We start from the raw sequence: 21348 nt of genomic DNA, 5'->3' as shown, positions 1-21348 counted from the left end.
CAGTTCATCCCCCAAATCTTGATATAAACAACTTAAAGAATTGCTCCTAAAATCATGCTTAGGCAAAACCCGCCTGGAACACATTGGAAGCAACATAGCCAAAGACATATATACCTCCTTCTCGTACAAAAGTTTTCAAAAACACTTGGAGAATTCCATAATTTATATTTTAAAAGAATGCTGTTTGATGAACAGAAACAATCAGAGAAAACAAGTGACCAGAGGATTATTTCTTATAATAAGGCAGCTAAACGTCCTCATATCTCAAAATCCTTTACAAAAGGAAGTAACTTAGTAAGTTCTAGTTCAGGATTATTATTTTCTGGGGTCTGTTACTTCCTTTTTTTCCTTTTCTTTTCATCTGCTTCCAGCTTCTTCAGTTGTAAGTGCTCCCAGTTTCTTATTCTTTGCTTTCTTAACCTTTTCCTTGATGGCAGCCACATCAATTTTAATTTCAGTAGAACCTTCCTTAGGTTTCACAACTGGTTTTTCTTTTGGCGGAATAAAAGCTTTGTTTCTTTCCTCTTGTCTCTAATTGAGACCTTCTGCTTGTTTAGCCTTTACTGTTTCCATTTTCTATCGCTTTTTCTGACTTGCCTTCAAAAAGTGTTCACCATTAACCAATTCTTCCTCAATATGACTTTCTGCCTGTGGTGGTGAGAATGGTGTCTATTCTTTTTTAACAGTTTTTTTCTTTGGCTCCTTGGATTATTCACATTTTGGGCTTTGAACTGCAGCAAAATTTTTTCCCAACTTTGTGATCTTAATTCAGAATCTTTTGCCAACTCTCATTTAATCATTAAGGTTTTAATGTTATAAATTGGATGAACAGTCTTCACAGTATCTAAGACTACCTTTCAAAAATCTTTTAAGCCACTGAAAGGTTCAATGACTGAAACCATGTTTCCCTGAGCCATAATGTGACAGTTTGTTAAAAGTTCCAATGCCTTCAGTGTAGATCCTTTGGGACCAATAAGCCATTGTCTTCCTTTTACAAACCTTCCTCTATTTCATACTGAAGAACCTACTCTAATGATATCACATGCAACAACATCCTGAAGAATTCGAACTGCCTGTTCAAATGAAACACTCCTTGCTAAAAGTTTTATTAGGTCTCTGGCCCTAGTGATGATGTATAGATCAAAAGTCGTCTTTGTTTTATAAACTGTGATGCTGTCCTCAGTCAGGTCTAGGGTTGCATTAATGTGATGTCCATTCAAGGCTTTCTGCACCAGTGACCAGCATCCTTTCAAGTAAGCTTCCCTATATTTTGGAAATAAAGTTGCAAAACTGTTTTCCTCCAAGAGCCTTCTGGGATTATCCTCTTTAGAAAAGGATGGTTCCTTCCAACCATCAAGAACAATGAGGGGTTCTTATTCATCCTGGTTCTCCCGCTTCAGCTTCTGGTTTCGAAACTCAGATTTCCCAGACGCTGTAGCTGACACGTTTGCTGAGGAAGATGCCATCTTTAAATTGCTTCCTCTCATTGATTTTGTGGTTTATTTGTATATTCTGTATAAGATTCCTTTATCAAATACATGATTTTTCCCTGTCTATGGCTGTCATTTCCATTTCTTAACAGTGTTTATCAAAGAGAACAAAATTGTTCATTCTGATTAAGTCCAGCTTACCAATTTTTTATTTTATGGATCATAATATTGGCACTCATATCTAACAACTCTTTGCCTAAGCAAGGTCACAAGATTTTCTCCCATGTTTTCTTCTAGAAGTTTTCTAGTTTTAGGTTTATGTTTTATGGAATATGATATGACCCACTTTGAGGTGCTTTCTTTTCTTGGTATGGGATAGCGATCAAAGTCATTTTTTAAATATGAATGTCTAATTGTTCTAGCACTACTTATTCAAAAGACTACCTTTCACCACTGAATTTCCTTTATTGGTGAAAATCAGTTGACTATATTTATGTGTGTCTAATTTCAGATTCTCTATTATGCTAGACATATTATCTTGGTAACTGTAGCTTTAAAATAAGCCTTGAAGTTCAGTAGTATAAGTTCTCCAATTTCATTCTTCTTTTTCAAAATTATTTTGACTATTCTAGGCCCTTTGCATTTCCATTTGAATTTTAGACTCGATGTATCAATTTCTACAAAAAGTGAGCTGTGATTTTGATTGGGAGTGCATTGAATCTCTAGATCAGTTTGGAGAAATTGATATCTTAACAATATTGAACTCTTATGATTAATTGTCCTAGTTTTAATCTATTATATACCCCAGAAAAAGCCATAATCTTGAATGCAATCTTGTGGGGGCAGACCTATTGTGAGTGAGAGCTTTTGATTAGGTTGTTTCCTTGGAGATGTGACCCTCCCATTCAAGATGAGTCTTAATTATTTACTGGAATCCTTTAAGAGAGCTCACAGAGAAAAAGAAGTTCAGAGATGCTTAGAGAGAGAAAACCCAGAGATGTTTTGGAGGCAGCCATTGAAACCGGTCTCTTGGAGATGCAGACAAAAGGACATTTGGAGATGCTAAGCTAAGAGATGAAGCCCAGAGTTTGCACCAGAGAAGCTAAGAGAGGACCCCCAGATGCTTAGAGAGAAAGCCACTGGAATCAGAAGCTGAAAGCAATGCACCCTGGGAGCAAAGGACCAGCAGACACCAGCCACGTGCCTTCCCGGCTGGCAGAGGTGTTCTGGATGCCATCAGCCTTTCTACAGTGATGGTATCCTCTTGTTGATGCCTTAGTTTAGACATTTTTATGGCCTTGGAACTGTAAATTTGTAAACTAATAAACTCCCATTAAGCAAACCATTTCTGGTATTTTGCATTTCAGCAGCTTTAGCAAACTGAAACATCAATGAACACAGCCTATCCCTCCATTTATTTGAATCATCTTTAATTTCTCTCAGCAATGTATTGTAGTTTTCAGTGTACAGGCCATGCAAATCTTTTGTCACATGTATCCCTAAGTATGTCATGTCATCTTTTGATGCCCTTTTGAATTGTATTTTTTTTTTTTTTTAATTTCAATTTCCAATTCTTCACAGCTAGTCTAGGGAAAGACAATTGATCTGGTATCCTGCAATCTTGTTAAACTCACAGTTCTCGTAGATATTTTGTAGGTTCCATTGGGTTTCAACATAGGTGACCATGTCATATATGAAGAAAGACTGTTTTAGCACATCCTTTCTGATGCACATGCCTTCAATTTCTGTTCCTTGCCTGATTGCACAGATCAGAACATCAATTCCGAGTAGAAGTGATGAGAGCAGATGTCCTTGCCTTTTACCTTATGTTAGGGAGACAGTGTTCAGTCATGCAGCATGAAATACGAGACTAGCTAGAGATTTTTTCATAGATATCTGTTACCAGCTTGAGGCAGTTTCCTTTTATTCTGAGGTTGCTGAGAGTTTTTATCAGCAGTGGATGCCAGGATTTGTCAAATGCTTTCTACACATTTCTTGAGGTGATTATATATTTTTTCAAGTCTGAGAATATGGTGAATTACTTTGATTTTTGGATGTTAAACCCACCTTGCCTTGTTATGATAAACTCCACTTGGTCATGATAAATTATCTTTTCTATATATTGTTGAGTTCAATTTGCTAAAATTTTGTTAAGAGTTTTTGCATCCATGTTCATGAGGGATGTTGGTCTATAGTTTTCTTATAATTTCTTTTCCAGTTTGCTAAAGCCCCATTATGCAAAATACCACAAATGGATTAGCTTTTATAAAGGGGGTTTATTTGGTTACAGATTTACAGTCCTAAGGCCATAAAAGTGTCCAAACTAACTCATCACCAAGAGGATACCTTCACTAAAGAATGGCCAAGGATGTCCAGAACACCTGTTTCAGCTGGGAAGGCACATGGCTGGCATCTGCTGGTCCTTTGCTCCTGGGTTGTATTTCAAAATGGCTTTATCCAAAACATTTCTGGGCTTCTGTCTTCACTCCACTCTCTCAGTTCCTCTGCATCCTTGCTTCTGTCTCCCAAGACATTTCTTTCTAAGTGTCTGGGGGTCCTCTCTTCGCTTCTCTGGGCTTCATCTCTTAGATTATTATCTCCAAACATCCTTCTGCCGCATCTCCAAGCATCTCTAAGCGTGTCTGTCAGCTCTGGCTCCTGTCTGTCTTCCTGAGCCTCTTAAAGGACTCCAGTGATCTAAATAAGACCCACCCTGAATGGGCAAGGCCACACCTCCATGGAAATATCTAATCAAAATGTCTCACCTACAGTTGAGTGAGTCACATCTCCATGGAAACAACCTAATCAAAAGATTAATAAGTCTGCTCCCACGAGATTGCATTAAAGAACATGGCTTTTTCTAGGGGACATAATAGATACAAACCAGCACAATTTATTTCTCTGGTTTTGGTATTCAGGTAATGCTGGCCCCTACAATGAGTTGGTCAGTGCTCCACCTCTTCAGTGCGGTCGGGGTTACTGCTTCTGGGGGGAGGGACGGCCGGTAGCTAAGCCCTCAGCTCTCGGGGCTGCTTAAAGGGTACCGGCGGCGGGGGCTCTTTCCCGGAGGCGAGGGAGAGGCGGAGGACTTGGCCGGGTCCTCGGCGAGAGGCGTGCAAGGTGTGGAGGGCGGCGATAAGGACAAGACACTCTTCATCCAGTAGGAGCATGCGCCAAAGAGGCTTTATTCAGGGGTGATCACAGGTTATATAGGCTGGTAAGAAGGGCAGGGCTGGAAAGGAGGTGAAGTAGCCTTAAATGGCAATACTGAAGGGAGAGGGGCTAGGATTGGTTCTGAGAGGACGCAGGAGCCGTTGCAGCGGGCGGGGGTTGTTCTGGCCACGGTGCATGCGCGCTGGCGGTGGCAGGAGTGGCCTTGGCACAAGGGAGTGTGTGGGCAAGATAGGGAAGTGAGGAAAGGGCGGTTGGGAGAAAGGCGGTTTCCTCCGGCAAGCCTCCCCTGCCCGTGACATTTTGGGTGAGGAAAAGGGAGCTGCCTCGACCTCGCTCCCCAGGCTCGGGGGGGGCTGCAGAGGGCACTCACGCCCGTACCTACTACCCTCCCCAGGGGGTGATCAGGTCCCCTGGCCCAGGCCTGGCAAGCTGAGGTACAAGCTCAGCTACCCGCAATTCCCCTTTCTTTTCTAATTAGAGGAAGAGGCTTTACCGGAGAGGCCCGCTAAGGGTGAGGGAAGGGGGAGGTCAGGGAAGGGAAAAAGGGGTTGACGGTGGCTCGGTGAGGCTGGAGCTCAGTGTTGGTGTGGTGCCTGGGCGCTTGACAATGGCTTCGCTGCAGCGGGCTGGGCGAAGGTGAGGGGTTTAAAGTTCAGGGGTTCAGAGAAGCTGGAACTCGAGGCGAGAGCGATGTTCAGGTGATTGGGAAGGGCCTCGCGGTCGGCGGGTTGACCGGTGGCGTTGAGGTCGCGGAGGGTTGGTTGTCATCTCGGAGTGGGGGGCGTCAGAGGTGGCGAGTCGCTGATACTGGATTTGCACGAACGAGGAAAAAATGGCATCCGTTTGTTTCCTTACAAGCTGGACAATTTTGCGGATGAGGCAGGGTCCTAAGATGAGAGCTAGAATAATTATTAATAGGGGGCCAAGAAAAGGAAGGATGTATGGGAGGATGGGAGTGAAAACACTGGACCAATAACTGGTGGCTTCACGATCTCTTTTACGTTTTTCCAGTCCTTCTCGGACCCTTTTCAGACTGTCCTCGACGAGACCTGTGGAATTGGCATAAACATAGCACTCTTCTCCTAGGGCGGCGCAGAGGCCTCCCTCTTTGAGGAGGAGAAGGTCAAGACCTCGGCGGTTTTGGAGCACTACCTCAGAGAGGGAATTGACAGAATTTTTAGATGGTAAATAGCGTTTTGTAAGTGACGAATGTCCTCGTCAACAGCCGCCCTGAGGTGAGTTAGGGCGGAGCCTTGACTGGCTAGTGCAGCGATTCCGGTGCCAGCGCCGGCAAGACCTAGGAGGGAGGCAATTGTGAGGACGGTGATGGGCTCTCGCTTTTGTAGAAGGGCAGGAGCTGCAGTTCTTTTCAGACGGAGGAAGAAGTCTTCTTCGCTGTGGTATAAGACCCTAGGGATAAGGACAATTAGGAGGCAAGTTTCTTTATATTCACTGATGATATTTGTGCTGAGACAGGGGGTAAGTCCTGTAGAGGAGCAGAGCCATTGGGAGGAGTTATGAGGAATGAGAAATTTTGCCGAGCTGCTGGGAGATGAGTAGCTGGCACAGGCAGTGAGGTCGGGAGAGTTACTGGAGCGAGGGCGGACGCACTTTCCCGTATAGGAGACTGAATGAAAGGTCAGGGGGACGGCAGAGGTATTCCAACTGCATTCCGAGGGGCTGTTTTCTGTGCTTTCTGAAAAGGAGAGGTTGGAGGCAACGGGCTCGTACAGTGAGGAAGAGGTGGAGAGGCAGAGCCAGCAGGAGGAGGTAAAATTGGGGTTGGAGGAGTTCACTGAGGCAAAGGCGGCTTGGATGAGGCTGAGGAGGGGAGAGGAATAACGAGAGGGGGGCAGAAAAGGTTGGGGTGGTGGGGTTGGCGATGCGTTGTTTGCAGCTGAGGTGCGGCTGGTTGGAGTTGAGGTGAGGCTGGAGAGCTGTGGAAAAAGGGGGTTAATGACTTTATTGGGACCTATGCCAGAGGGTGTTTTTAAAGCAGTATTTTGGCATGATTGGTTTACAGCCTCCTTTTTTATTAGAATAAGTGATCCTCGGTCGGCTCCTTTCTCATAGATTCTGAAGCCCCAAGTTTGACCGAGTAACCAGGAGGGATTAGTGGGGAGCTGCACTGTAAGATTAAGATGTGTGCAGGATCCCTCACTTTCTTGGCCGAGCCAGTTAACAGTAGGGAGTTTGCACCCTGTAGGGGCCCACTTTAAGGTAAGGTAATGATTAGGAACAGGAGGCTTCCAATTAGTGGCTAATGTTTCACACCCCCAGTATGCACAGTAGTACTTGTTGGGGGAATTACAGTACGATTTTCCAGGATTTGAGGATGGGCACATGTAATATTGGGCCTGGGGATCACTTACCTTTTGAGCGCAGGTTTCTTCGACTCTGGAGACAAAGGTGGCGAAAGGCTTACTCGGCTCCTGGAAGAGCTTGGTGAATTTATTAGGCCGACAGGCAGAGCAGTTGGCAAATGCTCGTAAGGCGATTCCCCAAAGGATAGGCCAAAAGGTGGCAGGTGCATTAATATAAGCAGACGCAGTTAGAAACGCTTCCGTGCCTAGATAGGCTTCGGGGGGATGATAGACTCCAATGGCTGCGTCTTGCTCACTTTGCTTAGCTGCTTCTGCCTGGAAGTGAGCACGCCAGTCAACAAACTGACCGGGGTTAAAAATTGAACGGGCAAGCGAGGCCCAGTCTTGAGGGAGGCAATAGTTCATGGCGAGATCCTGCAGTATTTGGGAAGCATATGGGCTACCTAACCCGTCCTCCTTGACGGCCCTGCGAAGCTGCTTGATAGTATCTAAGTCAATGGGATACCAGTCATGCGGTCTCTGTGGGGTGGGGGCAAGGTTAAGAGGAAAGCAGCGAAAAGCACGAGAGAAAGGAGGACGCGCTTGCAGAGGGCTTGGCGCGGGAGTGGGGGTAGGGGGAGCGTTGTCCCAAGGGTTGCCTTGAGGTGCAGAAGGCAGCCAGGGGTTGTTAGTCGGCAGGGTGGGAGGAGCGGCGGCAGCTGCCGGCAGCGGTTCCGAGGGGGAGCTCGCCGAAGGGGAAGGCGGAAATGGGAGGCCCCAAGCGTCGCAAGATGGCGGCGCGGTGGGCGTGGCTAAGACACAAGATGGTGGATCAGCCCCGCCCTGTGAAAGGGCGGGGTTCAAGGCACAAGATGATGGACTAGCTCCGCCCTGTGGAAGGGCGGGGTAAAGCGTATGCGGTTTCCGGCCCAGCTTAGGGCTGATGTCATCGCCGGAGCATTTCCTCCCCTCGATGGAAAAAGAAGGAGGAAGTTCGCCATCTTGGCGTGGCGCAGTGTTACTTTGCTTTTTGGGAGTCACCTCGAGCGCGTTGTTAATCTGCTCGACTAAGGACTCCGTGTCCGAGTCATGATTTGAATTAGTATCGCTATCTGAATCTGTTGGCTGGGTTGATAGGGCTTCTTTGGATTTAACGGGGCCTTGATCAGGGGGGAGGGAGCCTTGAAGGCAGGAGCGGATGGTTATCAAGGTGGGGAGCAAGCCGGGAGGGAAGCGCTTGCTCTCATGTTCCATGGCGTTGGTGACTCGATCAATAAGACGATCATAAATAACAGGGTCCCAAAGATGGCAAGTGGTGAGCCATGGGTTAAAGGGCAGCAGGAGGTCCCAGTATATTTGCAGCTGCCGGACAGACACTTTACAGCGATGCGTGTCTAGGAGACCCGCTAGAGCACGAACTTGAGGTGCCTGGCATGTAGATAGACGATTACCCATAGCTGAGGGGAGAGGAGGGGGGTTTGTTTACCGAGCAGAGAGAATGAGATAAACCGTGGCCTTGAGGCCGAAGGAGACGGCGAGAGCGGAAAGCAGTGCCCTTTGGCAACGGGAGCAGTCAGGGGGGGCAGTTGCAAAGAGGCACACGGTGCCAAATGAGGAAAGAAAGATACAAAGAACTACAGCAAAGTAATGGAGGGGAAGAGGGAGAGCGTTAGGAGGAACGGGGGTCATAGAAGTGCGCATACAAGAGGACGAAGAGAGCGTGGGGGAAGGGAGGAGCGGCTTCGGAGCAGTGAACCTGACACGGCTCCGGAAGCGGTGAAGGAGAGGCGGCCCTTACCTTGCAGGCGAGGAAACGGGAAGCTGGAGAGGCGTCCGGGCGAGCGGGCAACCTGCCGAACTGTCGTGTGGAGACGTTCCTCACACGGGGCACCAGTTGCGGTCGGGGTTACTGCATCTGGGGGGAGGGACGGCCGGTAGCTGAGCCCTCAGCTCTCGGGGCTGCTTAAAGGGTACCAGCGGCGGGGGCTCTTTCCCGGAGGCGAGGGGGAGGCGGAGGACTTGGCCGGGTCCTCGGCGGGAGGCGTGCAAGGTGTGGAGGGCGGCAATAAGGACAAGACACTCTTCATCCAGTAGGAGCATGCGCCAAAGAGGCTTTATTCAGGGGTGATCACAGGTTATATAGGCTGGTAAGAAGGGCAGGGCTGGAAAGGAGGTGAAGTAGCCTTAAATGGCAATACTGAAGGGAGAGGGGCTAGGATTGGTTCTGAGAGGACGCAGGAGCCGTTGCAGCGGGCGGGGGTTGTTCTGGCCACGGTGCATGCGCGCTGGCGGTGGCAGGAGTGGCCTTGGCACAAGGGAGTGTGTGGGCAAGATAGGGAAGTGAGGAAAGGGCGGTTGGGAGAAAGGCGGTTTCCTCCGGCAAGCCTCCCCTGCCCGTGACATTTTGGGTGAGGAAAAGGGAGCTGCCTCGACCTCGCTCCCCAGGCTCGGGGGGGCTGCAGAGGGCACTCACGCCCGTACCTACTACCCTCCCCAGGGGGTGATCAGGTCCCCTGGCCCAGGCCTGGCAAGCTGAGGCACAAGCTCAGCTACCCGCATTCAGTATTCTGGAAGAGTTTGTGTAGAACAATGAAATGGTGCAAATGCAGCAGGAAAAAGATATGCAATCATCATTGTGCAGACAGGTCAGGCTCAGGCTTCCAGGCTCACACCGGACACACTTTGATCTCTAGCTTGCCCTATTGGGACACGTGCGGACTGTCCTGGAAACTTGCTGAGTCTCGGGGTCTGTATTAGTTTCCTGTTGTTGCTGTAAGAAAATACCATGAACTTAGAGACATTGAGTAACACAAATTTTTGATCACATTTCTGGAGGTTGGAAGTGCGCAGTGGGTCAGCAGGGCTGCGTTACTTCTGGAGGCTCTCGGGGAGAACCTGTTCCCTTGCCTTTTCCAGCTTCTAGAGGCTGCCTGCTGTCCTTGGCTTCTGGTCGTGCATCACAACAACCTCTGCTTCCATCTAACTCCCGACTCTCCTGCCTTGTGATGATACTGGATCCACTCGGATAATCCAGGGCCATCTCCCCACCTCAAGGTCCTTTACTTCATCAGTCTGCAAGTCCCTTTTGCATGGAAGGTGATTTAGTCACAGGTTCTTGGAATTAGGACATGGGTATTTTGGGGTATGCAGGGTCTGAGGCTTTTCTAGAGGGCTGGTCCCGAAGGCATGCACTGCTATGTGACTAGCCATTGTAACTGAAACTCAGGGTCCCGGCAGTGAAACCGTGTACACCGTCAGTTGATGCGCACGCAAAACAGTGCCAGCAGGCTGATTGAGCCTACGGCACAGCTCTGTCCATGCCGTACAGCATCCTCAGTCACGTAAAGTACATCCTGAGGGCCAAGCCTCGGTCACAGTTCCAAACTCCCCAAGAACCATGCAAGGATCAAGTAACCAGACCTCACCGCCATATACCTAGGAGTGCAGTTGCACAAGGCATAAGGATGGTATACACATCTTCAGTTGCATAGATAATACCAACTTCTCCAAAGTGGCTTTATGGATTCACTTTCCGCCAGCAATTATGAAAATTCCCATTGTTCCAAATCCTCACCAGAGCTTGTTATTTTCAGTCTTTTAAGTTTTAGCCATTCTTGTAGGCAAGTATGATAGTTCATTTTAGTTTTAATTTGCTTTTCCCTGATAATTAATGAGTTTGGGCATCTTTTCATAAATTAACCAGACATTTGAATATCCTCCTTGGAGAAGGGTCTACACCTGATCAAGATGTTTGCTCATTTTTCTGTTGCTTTATGTCTTTTTCTTATTGATTTAAAGGAGTTCTTTATATATCTTGAGAAGGAACCTATTATTTGTTATTTATGATGTAAAACCTATTCCTACTTTTTAGCTTGCCTTTTTGCTTTCAAAATAAAGTTCTTAATTTTAATATGATTAAATTCATAATTTTTTTATTTTAAGATTACTATGTTCTAGTTTAAAAATTTTTTTCCTTTTCCTTGGATGATGAAAATATTTTCCTATACTGTCTTCTAAAAGTATGATTACTTTACCTTTCACATTCAGAACTCTAATCCACCTGGAATAAATTTCAGTGTATGTTGTGAGGTAGGAGTTAAGGTCCTGTTTATTTTTTCACATCACTTCCCAGAACCATTTATTTAACAAACAAAAAAAAGGGTCTTTCTTCCACTATTTTCCAGCATCACCTTTGAATAATTAAGAACTTTTGTATCCATAAATCTCTTTCTGGACCCTTCTTTCTGCTTCTTTGACCTATCTGTCTACCCTTATGCTAATATCACACTGTTTTAATTAAAAAAATTGTGCTAGATCTTGATACAAGGTAGTATAAAGTTTGCCAGTTTGCTCTTCTTCATGGACGTGTGCACTACTCTTGGCCTGTGGCATTTCCATATAAAATTTGGAATTAACTTGTCATTCCCTCTAAAAAAAATTCTGGATTTTTTTTTGAAAGGGACGGATTGAGATTGCATTGAATCTATAGATCAATTGGGGAAGAACTGACCTGATTACAATATTGAATCTTCTCATCTCTGAACATGGTATATTTCTTCATTTATATAGGTCTAAAATGTCTCTCCATTATTATAGTTTTGTGTGTAAAGATATTGCATATCCTTTGTCAGATTTATTTCTAGGTATTTGACAGTTTATGCTATTTTAAATGATATCTATTTATATATTCACATTCTAATTATTTGTTCTTTTTTGTATTGATCTTATATCATCAGTCTTTCTCAACTAACATTGATTTCAGTCGTTTGTCTGTAGACTTTTGGATTTTCTCTACACAGCCATAACCTTAAATAACAGCTTCATTTATTCCTTTTTATATCATTATACTTTTTATTTCTTCCTCTTGCCTTACTGCATTGGGAGGATCTCTAGTAAAATGCAGAAAATAAAGGGACACTGGGCTTCCTTGTTTCTGATATCTCTGGGAAAGCTTTCAAACTCTTACCATTAAGTCTAATGTTTGTTAAGATTTTTTGATGATATCCTTTATAGAGTAAAGAAATTTCCTCTTCTTCCTAGTTTCCTCTGAGTTATTTGTTTCTTGTGGTTTTTTCAAGCCATGAATAGCTATCTAATACAAGCTCTTTTTCTGCCTCTATCAGAATGATCCTATAATATTATTCTCTTAATATGGAAAATTACATAGATTATTTTCTAGTGCTAATCTGACATTCCTGGAATTAACCAAATCTGGTAACGATAAACTATACTGTTCATATACTGCTGGCATTGGTTTGCTCCTGTTTGGTTTCAGATTTCTGTGTTTATGCTCATGAATAAATTTGACGTCTAATGTTTTCTTGTTGGGGTCTGGAATAAAGAATATTCTTGCCTCAGTCTACAAGTCGGGGAGCGCTCTCTCTGTTCTCATGCAGAGTCTATTTTAAATTGTCTTTCTTCCTTAAACACTTAAAAGAATTTGCTGTTGGGTCCATCTGGGCCTGGAGTTTTCTTTCTGGGTTTCTTTCTGTAAAATGTTCAAAATTTCTATTTCTTTCTGTATCTGTTTTGTTAAGTTGTATTTTTCTAGGAATTTGTCCGTTTCATCTAAATTGTAAATCTGCAGATGTAATGATGTTGACACAACTTCTAAACATTTCAAGGACTGCAGAGTCTAAATGCTGTGTTCCTTTTTCACTAACATTGATGATTGGTGCCTTCTTTTTACCCTGATCAACGTCACCAGGGGTTTATTAATTCATTAGATTTTTTCAAAGAATCAAATTTTGGCTTCCCTATTATATGCTTGTTTCCTAGTCCATTTATTATTATTCCTTTTCTCCATGGATATTTTTGCTATAATATATATAATTTTTTATTCTTGAGAAGCTTTAGCCTATTATTTTCCAATATTTCTTCTTTATTTCAAAATATGCATTTAAAGCTATCATTTTTTCTTTGAGCAGTGCTTTAACAGTGTTCTAGTTTGCTAATGCTGTGGAATGCGAAACACCAGAGATGGATTGGCTTTTATAAAAAGGGGGTTTATTTGGCTACACAGTTACAGTCTTAAGGCCATAAAGTGTCCAAGATAAGTCATCAGCAATCGGGTACCTTCACTGGAGGATGGCCAATGGCTTCCGGAAAACCTCTGTTAGCTGGGAAGGCACGTGGCTGGCATCTGTTCCAAAGTTCTGGTTTCAAAATGGCTTTCTCCCAGGATGTTCCTCTCTAGGCTGCAGTTCCTCAAAAATGTCACTCTCAGTTGCTCTTGGGGCGTTTGTCCTCTCTTATCTTCTCCGGAGCAAAAGTCTGCTTTCAATGGCCATCTTCAAACTGTCTCTCATCCTCAGCTCCTCTCTCAGCTCCTGGGTGTTCTTCAGAGTGTCCCTCTTGGCTGTAGCAAGCTCATTTATATGGCTCCACTGATCAAGGCTCACCTTGAATGGGTGAGGTAACACCTCTATGGAAACCATCCAATCAGAGTCATCACCCACAGTTGGGTGGGGCATCTCCATGGAAACACTCAGAGAATTACAATCTAATCAACACTGATAGGTCTGCCCACACAAGATTACATCAAAGATGATGGCGTTTAGGGGGACATAATACATTCAAACTGGCACAAACGGCATCCTCAAAGGTCTGATATGTCATGTTTTTGTTATCATTCAGTTAAAAATATTTGATTTACATTATGATACCTTCTTTGACCTTGAAGAACAACGTCCTTTAGTGCTTCCCATGGTGGTATTCTGCTGGAGGTTAATACTTCAAGTTTATGTTTGCATGGCATGTCTTGATCTCATCTTCATTCAAGAAGGATATTTTCCCAGGCTATGCAGGCCATCATTTTCTTTCAACACATTCAGGATACCATTCAGTTTTGTCCTGGCATTGCTTGTTTCTTTTGAGAAGACAGACAGTTATCTAATTGTTGCTACTATAAAAATAACTGCCTTTTTTTCCTCCACTGGTTGCCTTTAAGAATTTTCTTTGTTTTTGGTTGCAGCTTTTTGTACCCTGATGTGTCTTGGTTTTTGTTGTTGTTGTTTGTCTTGCCTGGGGTTTGCTGGGCTTCATAAATATACATGGATGGAAGTCTTACATCATATTTGGAAAATTCTCTGGCCTTTTATCTTCTGCCCTGTTCTCTTTTTCCTCTTCTTCTGAAACTCTTAATGAAACATATGATAGACCTTAGTACTGTATTCACTACAGCTTATAATTCACCCTGCACTTTTCATCTTTTTATTTCTCCATCCTTCATGGAAGATATATTCTAGTTCACTACTTCTCTCTGTTCTGCCTTACCTAATCTGCTGTTAAACCCATCCACTGACTTCATTTAGCTTATTATTTTAGTTCAAGAACTTCATTTTGGCTCTTCTTCAAATTCATGCATCATTTTTTTGTAGTTTCTAGTTCTGAAATTTTCCATTTTATTTACCATCTTCTTGAACATACTCTGTATGGTTATTTTTAAATTGTGCTGGATAATTCTATATTTGGAACCCCTGAATATCTGTCACTATTTATCATTTCTGTTGGCCTTTAATACACAGTGGACTTTAATACACCCACGGCTGGTTTGTGTTGGCTTCTCTTATGTGCCTTGTTACACTTGATAGCATGCTAGAAAGCCCATTTAAGAAATTGCTTTAAAAAATTGAGGCATGGGGGAGAACCTAAGATGGTGGCTAGATGAGACAGGGCAAAAAAACACCTCCATGAAAAATGCTAGATAAAAACCAGAAAGTGACCCAGAACACCACTGCCAGCAATGCACCAGCTGGACAAGGTCTGCTAAATCCACAGGGAATGTGCATTTGGTGAAACCGGGAGCCTGCATTCTGAAACGAGTGAGTCAGCTGAAAGTCCCGCAGCCGCGCTGTGGTGTGGGGAAATGGTGGGCTGGCGTTTGGAGACGGACTAGTTCTTTAAAAAGAAAAAGCCTGGGAGCGGCTGCATATACAATGGGGAGAGCCATGCAGTGAAGCACAGCGGGAGCGGGCAGGGCTAACGCCTCGGTGTCTGACATGGAGGATACCCCTTCCCACACCCGCTGCTGATTGTCTCAAGACCAGAAGAGCAGAGGGGAGCCAAAGGGAGAAAAAAAATCCTTGCAGCCATCTCCCCAGCAAGCGGGGGACACTCCTGCCCGGGGCCAGACCCATAGCCCAGAGCCGCGCCAAGAAACCCAGTGTGACAGGGAATCTTTCCTGAAGCACTACACACAAGCCACAATATTGGCCATGGACAGTGGCCTTTAATACACCCACGGCTGATTGTCCCGGAGCTGGGAGGGCAGAGCTGTGGGAAAAGGGGGAAGTTAACGCGTCCCATTTGACCATCTTTGAAGCGGGCTGGGAGTGCCCTGCATGGCCCAGCAACCCAGGGTTTCCCTGGTGGGCCGGCGCGTACTGGTGATGTGGCACAGCCCTCCGTCAGCAGAGGTCCTGGAAGAGCACAGCTGGGAAGGGGGAACCGCTCGGAAATCCCAAGGACCCTACATGAATACCAAGGACTTGTGGGTCAGCGGCAGAGACAATCGGTGGAAAGACTGAAATGAAGGCTTAGGCTCCTGCAACAGCCTTAAATCTCTGGGAACACCTGGGAGGTTTGATTATTAAAGCTGTCCTGCCTGCCTGACTACCCAGACACACGCTCCACATTCGGGGCAGACAGCACCAACAACACACCCAAACTTGGTGCTCCAATTGGACCCCACAAGAATCAGACCCCCACACACCACAAAGACAAAGTTGGGGAGAACTGACTTGAGGGGAATAGGTGACTCATGGATGCCATCTGCTGGTTAGTTAGAGAAAGTGTACACCACCAAGCTGCAGTTATGTCAAACTAGGGATCAAGTAAAGCAAATGCCAAGAGGCCAAAAACAACAGAAAATCTTAAAGCATATGATAAAACCAGACGATATGGAGAACCCAAACCAAAACACCCAAATCAAAAGATCAGAAGACACACAGTACTTGGCACAATTAATCAAAGAATTACAGACAGGCAACAAGAGCATGGCTCAGGATATAAAGGATATAAAGAAGAACATGGCACAGGATATAAAAGACATAAAGAAGACCCTTGAGGAGCATGAAGAAGAAATTGCAAGAGTAAATAAAAAAATAAAAGCTCCTATGGAAATAAAAGAAACTGTTGGCCAAATCAAAAAAACTCTGGATACTCATAATACAAGATCAGAGGAAGTTGAACAACAACTCAGCCTCCTTGAGGACCACAGAACAGAAAATGAAAGAACAAAAGAAAGAATGGGGAAAAAAATTTAAAAAATCGAAATGGATCTCAGGGAAACGATAGATAAAATAAAATGTCCAAATTTAAGACTCATTGGTGTCCCAGAAGGGGAGGAGAAGGGTAAAGGTCTAGAAAGAGTATTCAAAGAAATTGTTGGGGAAAACTGCCCAAACCTTCTACACAATATAAATACACAAAGCATAAATGCCCAGTGAACTTCAAATAGAATAAATCCAAATAAACCCACTCCAAGACATATTCTGATCAGACTGTCAAATACTGAAGAGAAGGAGCAAGTTCTGAAAGCAGCAAGAGAAAAGCAATTCACCACATACAAAGGAAACAACATAAGACTAAGTAGTGACTACTCAGCGGCCACCATGGAGGTGAGAAGGCAGTGGCATGACAGATTTAAAACTCTGAGAGAGAAAAATTTCCAACCAAGAATACTTTATCCAGCAAAACTCTCCTTCAAATTTGAGGGAGAGCTTGAATTTTTCACAGACAAATGCTGAGAGATTTTGCTAATAAAAGACCTGCCCTACTTCAGATACTAAAGGGAGCCCTACCGACAGAGAAAAAAGCTGAGGGACTTCACCACCAGTAGATAAGTCCTATAAGAAAAGCTAAAGGGAGTTGAGCAGCCTGAAAGGAAGGGACACTAAACAATTGACTGAAACTACATGAAGAAATAAAGGGTACCACTAAAGATCACATGGTAAATACAAATACCAATACTACTGTATTTTTGATTTGTAACTCCACTGTTTACTTCCTACAGGATCTAAAATACATAAACTGTAATGATTAATCAGTGGTTTTGGACTCAATTTAAATATGTAATTTTTGACAAGAACTACATAAAAGTGGGGGAATGAGGGAGTATAGGAACATAGTTTATGTGTCATATTGAAGTTAAGTTGGTATCAGAGAAAAACAAGGTTGTGTTGTAGATTTAAGATGTTAAATTTAAGCCCCACAGTAAACACAAAGAAAATAGCAGAGAATATGACCATAGAGATGAAAAGTAGAATAGGGGTTCCAAGAAGTGGGGGAAGGGGCAATGGGGAGTTAAGAAATGAGTGTAGGGGTCCTGTTTGGGGTGAAGGGAAACTTCTAGAAAGGGATGGTGGGAAGGTGATAGCGTTGCAACATTCTAAATGTGATTAATCCCACTAATGGAGTGCTGGGGAGGGGGTGGAATGGGAAGATTTAGGCTGTATATATATGTTTCCACAATTAAAAAAAAAAAAAAAGCCAGTCTAAATAAATGACAATTAAAAGCCAAGGATGATCCTGGATGGGATCTGAGGATGGAGGAGGGGAGGCTCAAAGGGACACAGATGGGACATAAGGAAAAAAAAAAAAGAAAAGAAAAAGAAATATAGAATGTAAGCTTTGTATCAAGGTTGAATTTCTTGAATCTCTTAGCTGCGTTTAATGGGATTGCATAAAAGAATGTTCTTGTTCATGGGAAGTGTATACGTGAATTATAGTGAATGCTCAAGGATGTGTGCAGCTAGCTCTCATATGTTCAGAGGACAGAGCAATAGATGATGGATGATAGGGAGGGAGGAAGGGAGGGAAAGAAATGGTGATGTGACAGGATGTAAAAGGTGGTGGATCGGGGTATTGGGGGAGGGGGAGGGGTATGCTGGAGTTCTATTTATGGGGTTTGTACTGTTTTTGCAACTGTTCCTGTAAGTTTGAATTTATCTCAAAATAAAATTTATTATTAAAAAAAATTGAGGCATGGAATGATATTGTCTTCTTCTAAGGATTTTTGTTTGCCTATTCCAGGGACCTGAAACCATTACCAGAACAGGGTGGCCTGAATAAATAAAGACTGAGATGTCCAGGCCGCCCAGTTGACTCCAAGCAGGACTACAGTCCATAGAAGTTCTGTTTCTGGTTTGGTCTCAATTTTAGGATTCAGCGCTTTGTGGTCCCAACCCAAATAAGGCATGAGGAGTTTGTCCTGGCCCTTGACTGAGCCACCAGCCCGTGTACCCCTGGTCTCATGTGGTTGTCATAAGTTCTTCTCAGCTTCTTGGCATCTTTTCTGGAGTCAGAAAATGCTCCCGGAGTAACAGTAGCTTTGACTGCTAGGACAACTACCTGGGAATTTAGTGTTCCGCCAGCTCTTGGTCTAAGATGCTTTACTGCCTTATTAGGTCTCCAGTGCATTCAAGCAGATCTTTAAAAAAAATTCCCCATCTTTTCTGTTTTCCTTTATGGGAGGATAGGTTCAGATTACCCAATTTTCCATGATCAGAAATGTAAGGTTTTGTTTTGTTTTGTTTTTGCTTCTTTCAAGTTCTTATGAGATAGTCTCTAAAGTCGTCAAAGAGCTAGAAATCTCACTGAGAGTTCAGTTATACATGTAAGAAGCAAAATATTACAATGTTACATTCACTATTCCAAGGCATGGTAAAAGGAGGAACGCTCCAAAATTCTTTTTATGGGGCTAACATAGCATTGATACTAAAAACTGACGAAGGGTGGACACACACAAACCCTCAGCATTTCTCCTGGAAAGTCTTAATCTCCATGGCTTTAGGGAACAATTCTCTTGAATTTTGACATTTCCACATCTCCAACTCAAAAGTAAAAATTAAGTGAAGTACTCTAAGGTCTTTATTCAGGGAGATAAACTGGATTCGGTTTTGTGGTTGGATGAGACAATCCCAGGGGCCGATGGGGAAGTGGATGTGTGCGAGTTGAGGATGAGCAGGCGTGGATTGGGTTACTCACCATCTCTCACTACTTCATATTTATAAAACGGAAAAACAAATATTCATGAGATGGTGGAGGATTAGGCGAAAGAACATTTGTAAAGAGCCTGTGCTAAACAAATACTGGTTTCTCGTCTTACTGTCCATGTGTTTGATTATAAGATTAGAGACCATGTCTGAGTGCCCTGTGGCACTGAGACTTTTGAAACTTGGGGGTAGCTGGATGTGTATGGACAGGGAGGAGGGGAAGACTTTCTAAGGAGCTGCGTCCAGGCAAGTGCACATCCAAGAGGGGATGTTATGTGACATTGGTGAGAAGGATTACGCCCAGAGAGGATCTGATGAAGCGGGGGTGGGAGTGGGGATGGGGCTGCGGGAGCCAAGACTCACTTCTTAGTAACAAAGACACTCTTTGAATAACGCTTATTTAAATTTCAGGCTCATCGGGGAAAAGACTGGAAATGTTGCAAGGGGAATCAATATCGCCGTTGTCAACTGTAAGTTATCAAATGTTTTCTTTGAGACTTCTTTAAAGACTCTATCATCAGATTTTCAAAGATACTATGGTATTCACTGAAGTGATTTTTCTACACCCTCTTGTTTATGTTTATATCTTAATGCATTTTTAAATTATATATTTAATTAGTTTTACAGTGCCTCATTTTTTGCTGATTGTGGTTTATCATTTAAAAATAAAGGAATTAGACCCATGTCCACAAGACAAGTATAGATGAAAAAGCAGATTTAAAAAAAAGACAGCAGACGGCAGACTTAAACCCAGATAAACTGGCCATGGGGATGGAGAGCATCCGTGGAGCTGGGGCTGGAGCAAAACAATCACAGCTGCCACTGGAGGTTCTTGACAGTAAACACCCTAGAAGGTTTGGGCGGACGGTTTCATAAGGCATGCCTCTCGGTGATCCAGCGGGGGAGCCTAAAATGCAAAGAGGAAAGGGTTGTTCTGTGTCCTTCCAAAAATGCAGTTCATCCTCACCAGGCTTAGCTCCAAGATCCACAGTGGACAACGGAAGTTATACTTCCTGGCAAGAACCTGGAGGGCGGGGAATCTGTGTTACTGATGAAGACTGGATCCATATATTTTAAGGGTCAACCAACTAATCAGTCATGCTTTAAAAATACTGCAGCAGAACAAACCTTACTTGCGGGGACTGAGCTTGTGCCTCGACTTACCAGGCCTGGGCCAGGGGACTTGATATCACCCCCTGGGGAGGGTAGTAGGTACGGGCGTGAGTGCCCTCTGCAGCCCCCCCGAGCCTGAGGAGCGAGGTCAAGGCAGCTCCCTTTTCCTCACCCAAAATGCCACTGGCAGGGGAGGCTTGCCGGAGGAAACCGCCTTTCTCCCAACTGCCCTTTCCCCACTTCCTTATCTTACCCACATACTCCCTTGTGCCAAGGCCACTCCTGCCACCGCCAGTGCGCATGCACCGTGGCCAAAACAACCCCCGCCCGCTGCAACGGCTCCTGCGTCCTCTCAGAACCAATCCTAGCCCCTCTCCCTTCAATATTGCCATTTTAGGCTACTTCACCTCCTTTCCAGCCCTGCCCCTCTTACCAGCCTATATAACCTGTAATCACCCCCTGAATAAATCTCTTTGGCGCATACTCCTACTGGATGAAGAGGGTTTTTGTCCTTATCGCCGCCCTCCATACCTTGCACGCCTCTCGCCGAGGACCTTGGCCACGTCCTCCGCCTCGCCCTCGCCTCCGGGAAAGAGCCCCCGCCGCCGGTACCCTTTAAGCAGCCCCGAGAGCTGAGGGCTCGGCTACCGGCCGCCACTCCCCCTAGAAGCAGTAACCCCGACCGCAACTGGTGCCCCGTGTGAGGAACGTCTCCACACGACAGTTTGGCAGGTCACCCGCTTGCCCGGACGCCCCTCCAGCTTCCCATTTCCTCGCCTGCAAGGTAAGGGCCGCCTCTCCCTCGCCGCTTCCGGAGCCGTGTGAGGTTCCTTGCTCCGAAGCCGCTCCTCCCTTCCCCCACGCTCTCTTCATCCAGTAGGAACTCCTCCCTTCCCCCACGCTCTCTTCGTCCTCTTGTATGTGCACTTCTATGACCCCCGTTCCTCCTAACGCTCTCCCTCTTCCCCTCCATTACTTTGCTGTAGTTCTTTGTATCTTTATTTCCTCATTTGGTGCCGTGTGCCTCTTTGCAACCGCCCCCCCCTGACTGCTCTCGTTGCCAAAGGGCACTGCTTTCTGCTCTCGCCGTCTCCTTCGGCCTTGCAGCCACAGTTTATCTCATTCTCTCTGCTCAGTAAACTACTCCTCCTTCTCCTCCCCGCCAGCCGGCCGGCCCGGCTCGGAAGCAACTCCCCCTCCTCTCCCCTCAGCTATGGGTAATCGTATATCTACATGTCAGGCACCTCAAGTTCGTGCTCTAGCGGGTCTCCTAGACACGCATCGCTGTAAAGTGTCTGTCCGGCAGCTGCAGATATACTGGGATCTCCTGCT

At 44.9% G+C, this 21348-nt stretch overlaps 1 protein-coding gene and 1 pseudogene across 3 annotated transcripts in view; one reads left to right on the top strand and one right to left on the bottom strand.

Annotated features, from left to right (window-relative positions):
• The window catches only part of FAM3B (FAM3 metabolism regulating signaling molecule B), an 80944-nt gene that overhangs the window by 43376 nt on the left and 16220 nt on the right, over positions 1-21348 (top strand). For all 3 annotated transcript variants that reach the window (XM_037831458.1, XM_037831461.1, XM_037831457.1), the window contains one exon: positions 19315-19373. In XM_037831458.1, coding sequence (XP_037687386.1) covers positions 19315-19373 — 59 coding nt within the window. The remainder of the gene's footprint in view (positions 1-19314; positions 19374-21348) is intronic.
• Positions 333-1466, bottom strand: LOC119530348 (annotated as a pseudogene).

The sequence above is a fragment of the Choloepus didactylus genome, chromosome 1 (assembly GCF_015220235.1).
Source record: "Choloepus didactylus isolate mChoDid1 chromosome 1, mChoDid1.pri, whole genome shotgun sequence".
NCBI lineage: Eukaryota > Metazoa > Chordata > Mammalia > Pilosa > Megalonychidae > Choloepus > Choloepus didactylus.
Note: the sequence above shows the minus strand (reverse complement) of the source record. Positions and strands in the feature narration are given on the sequence as shown.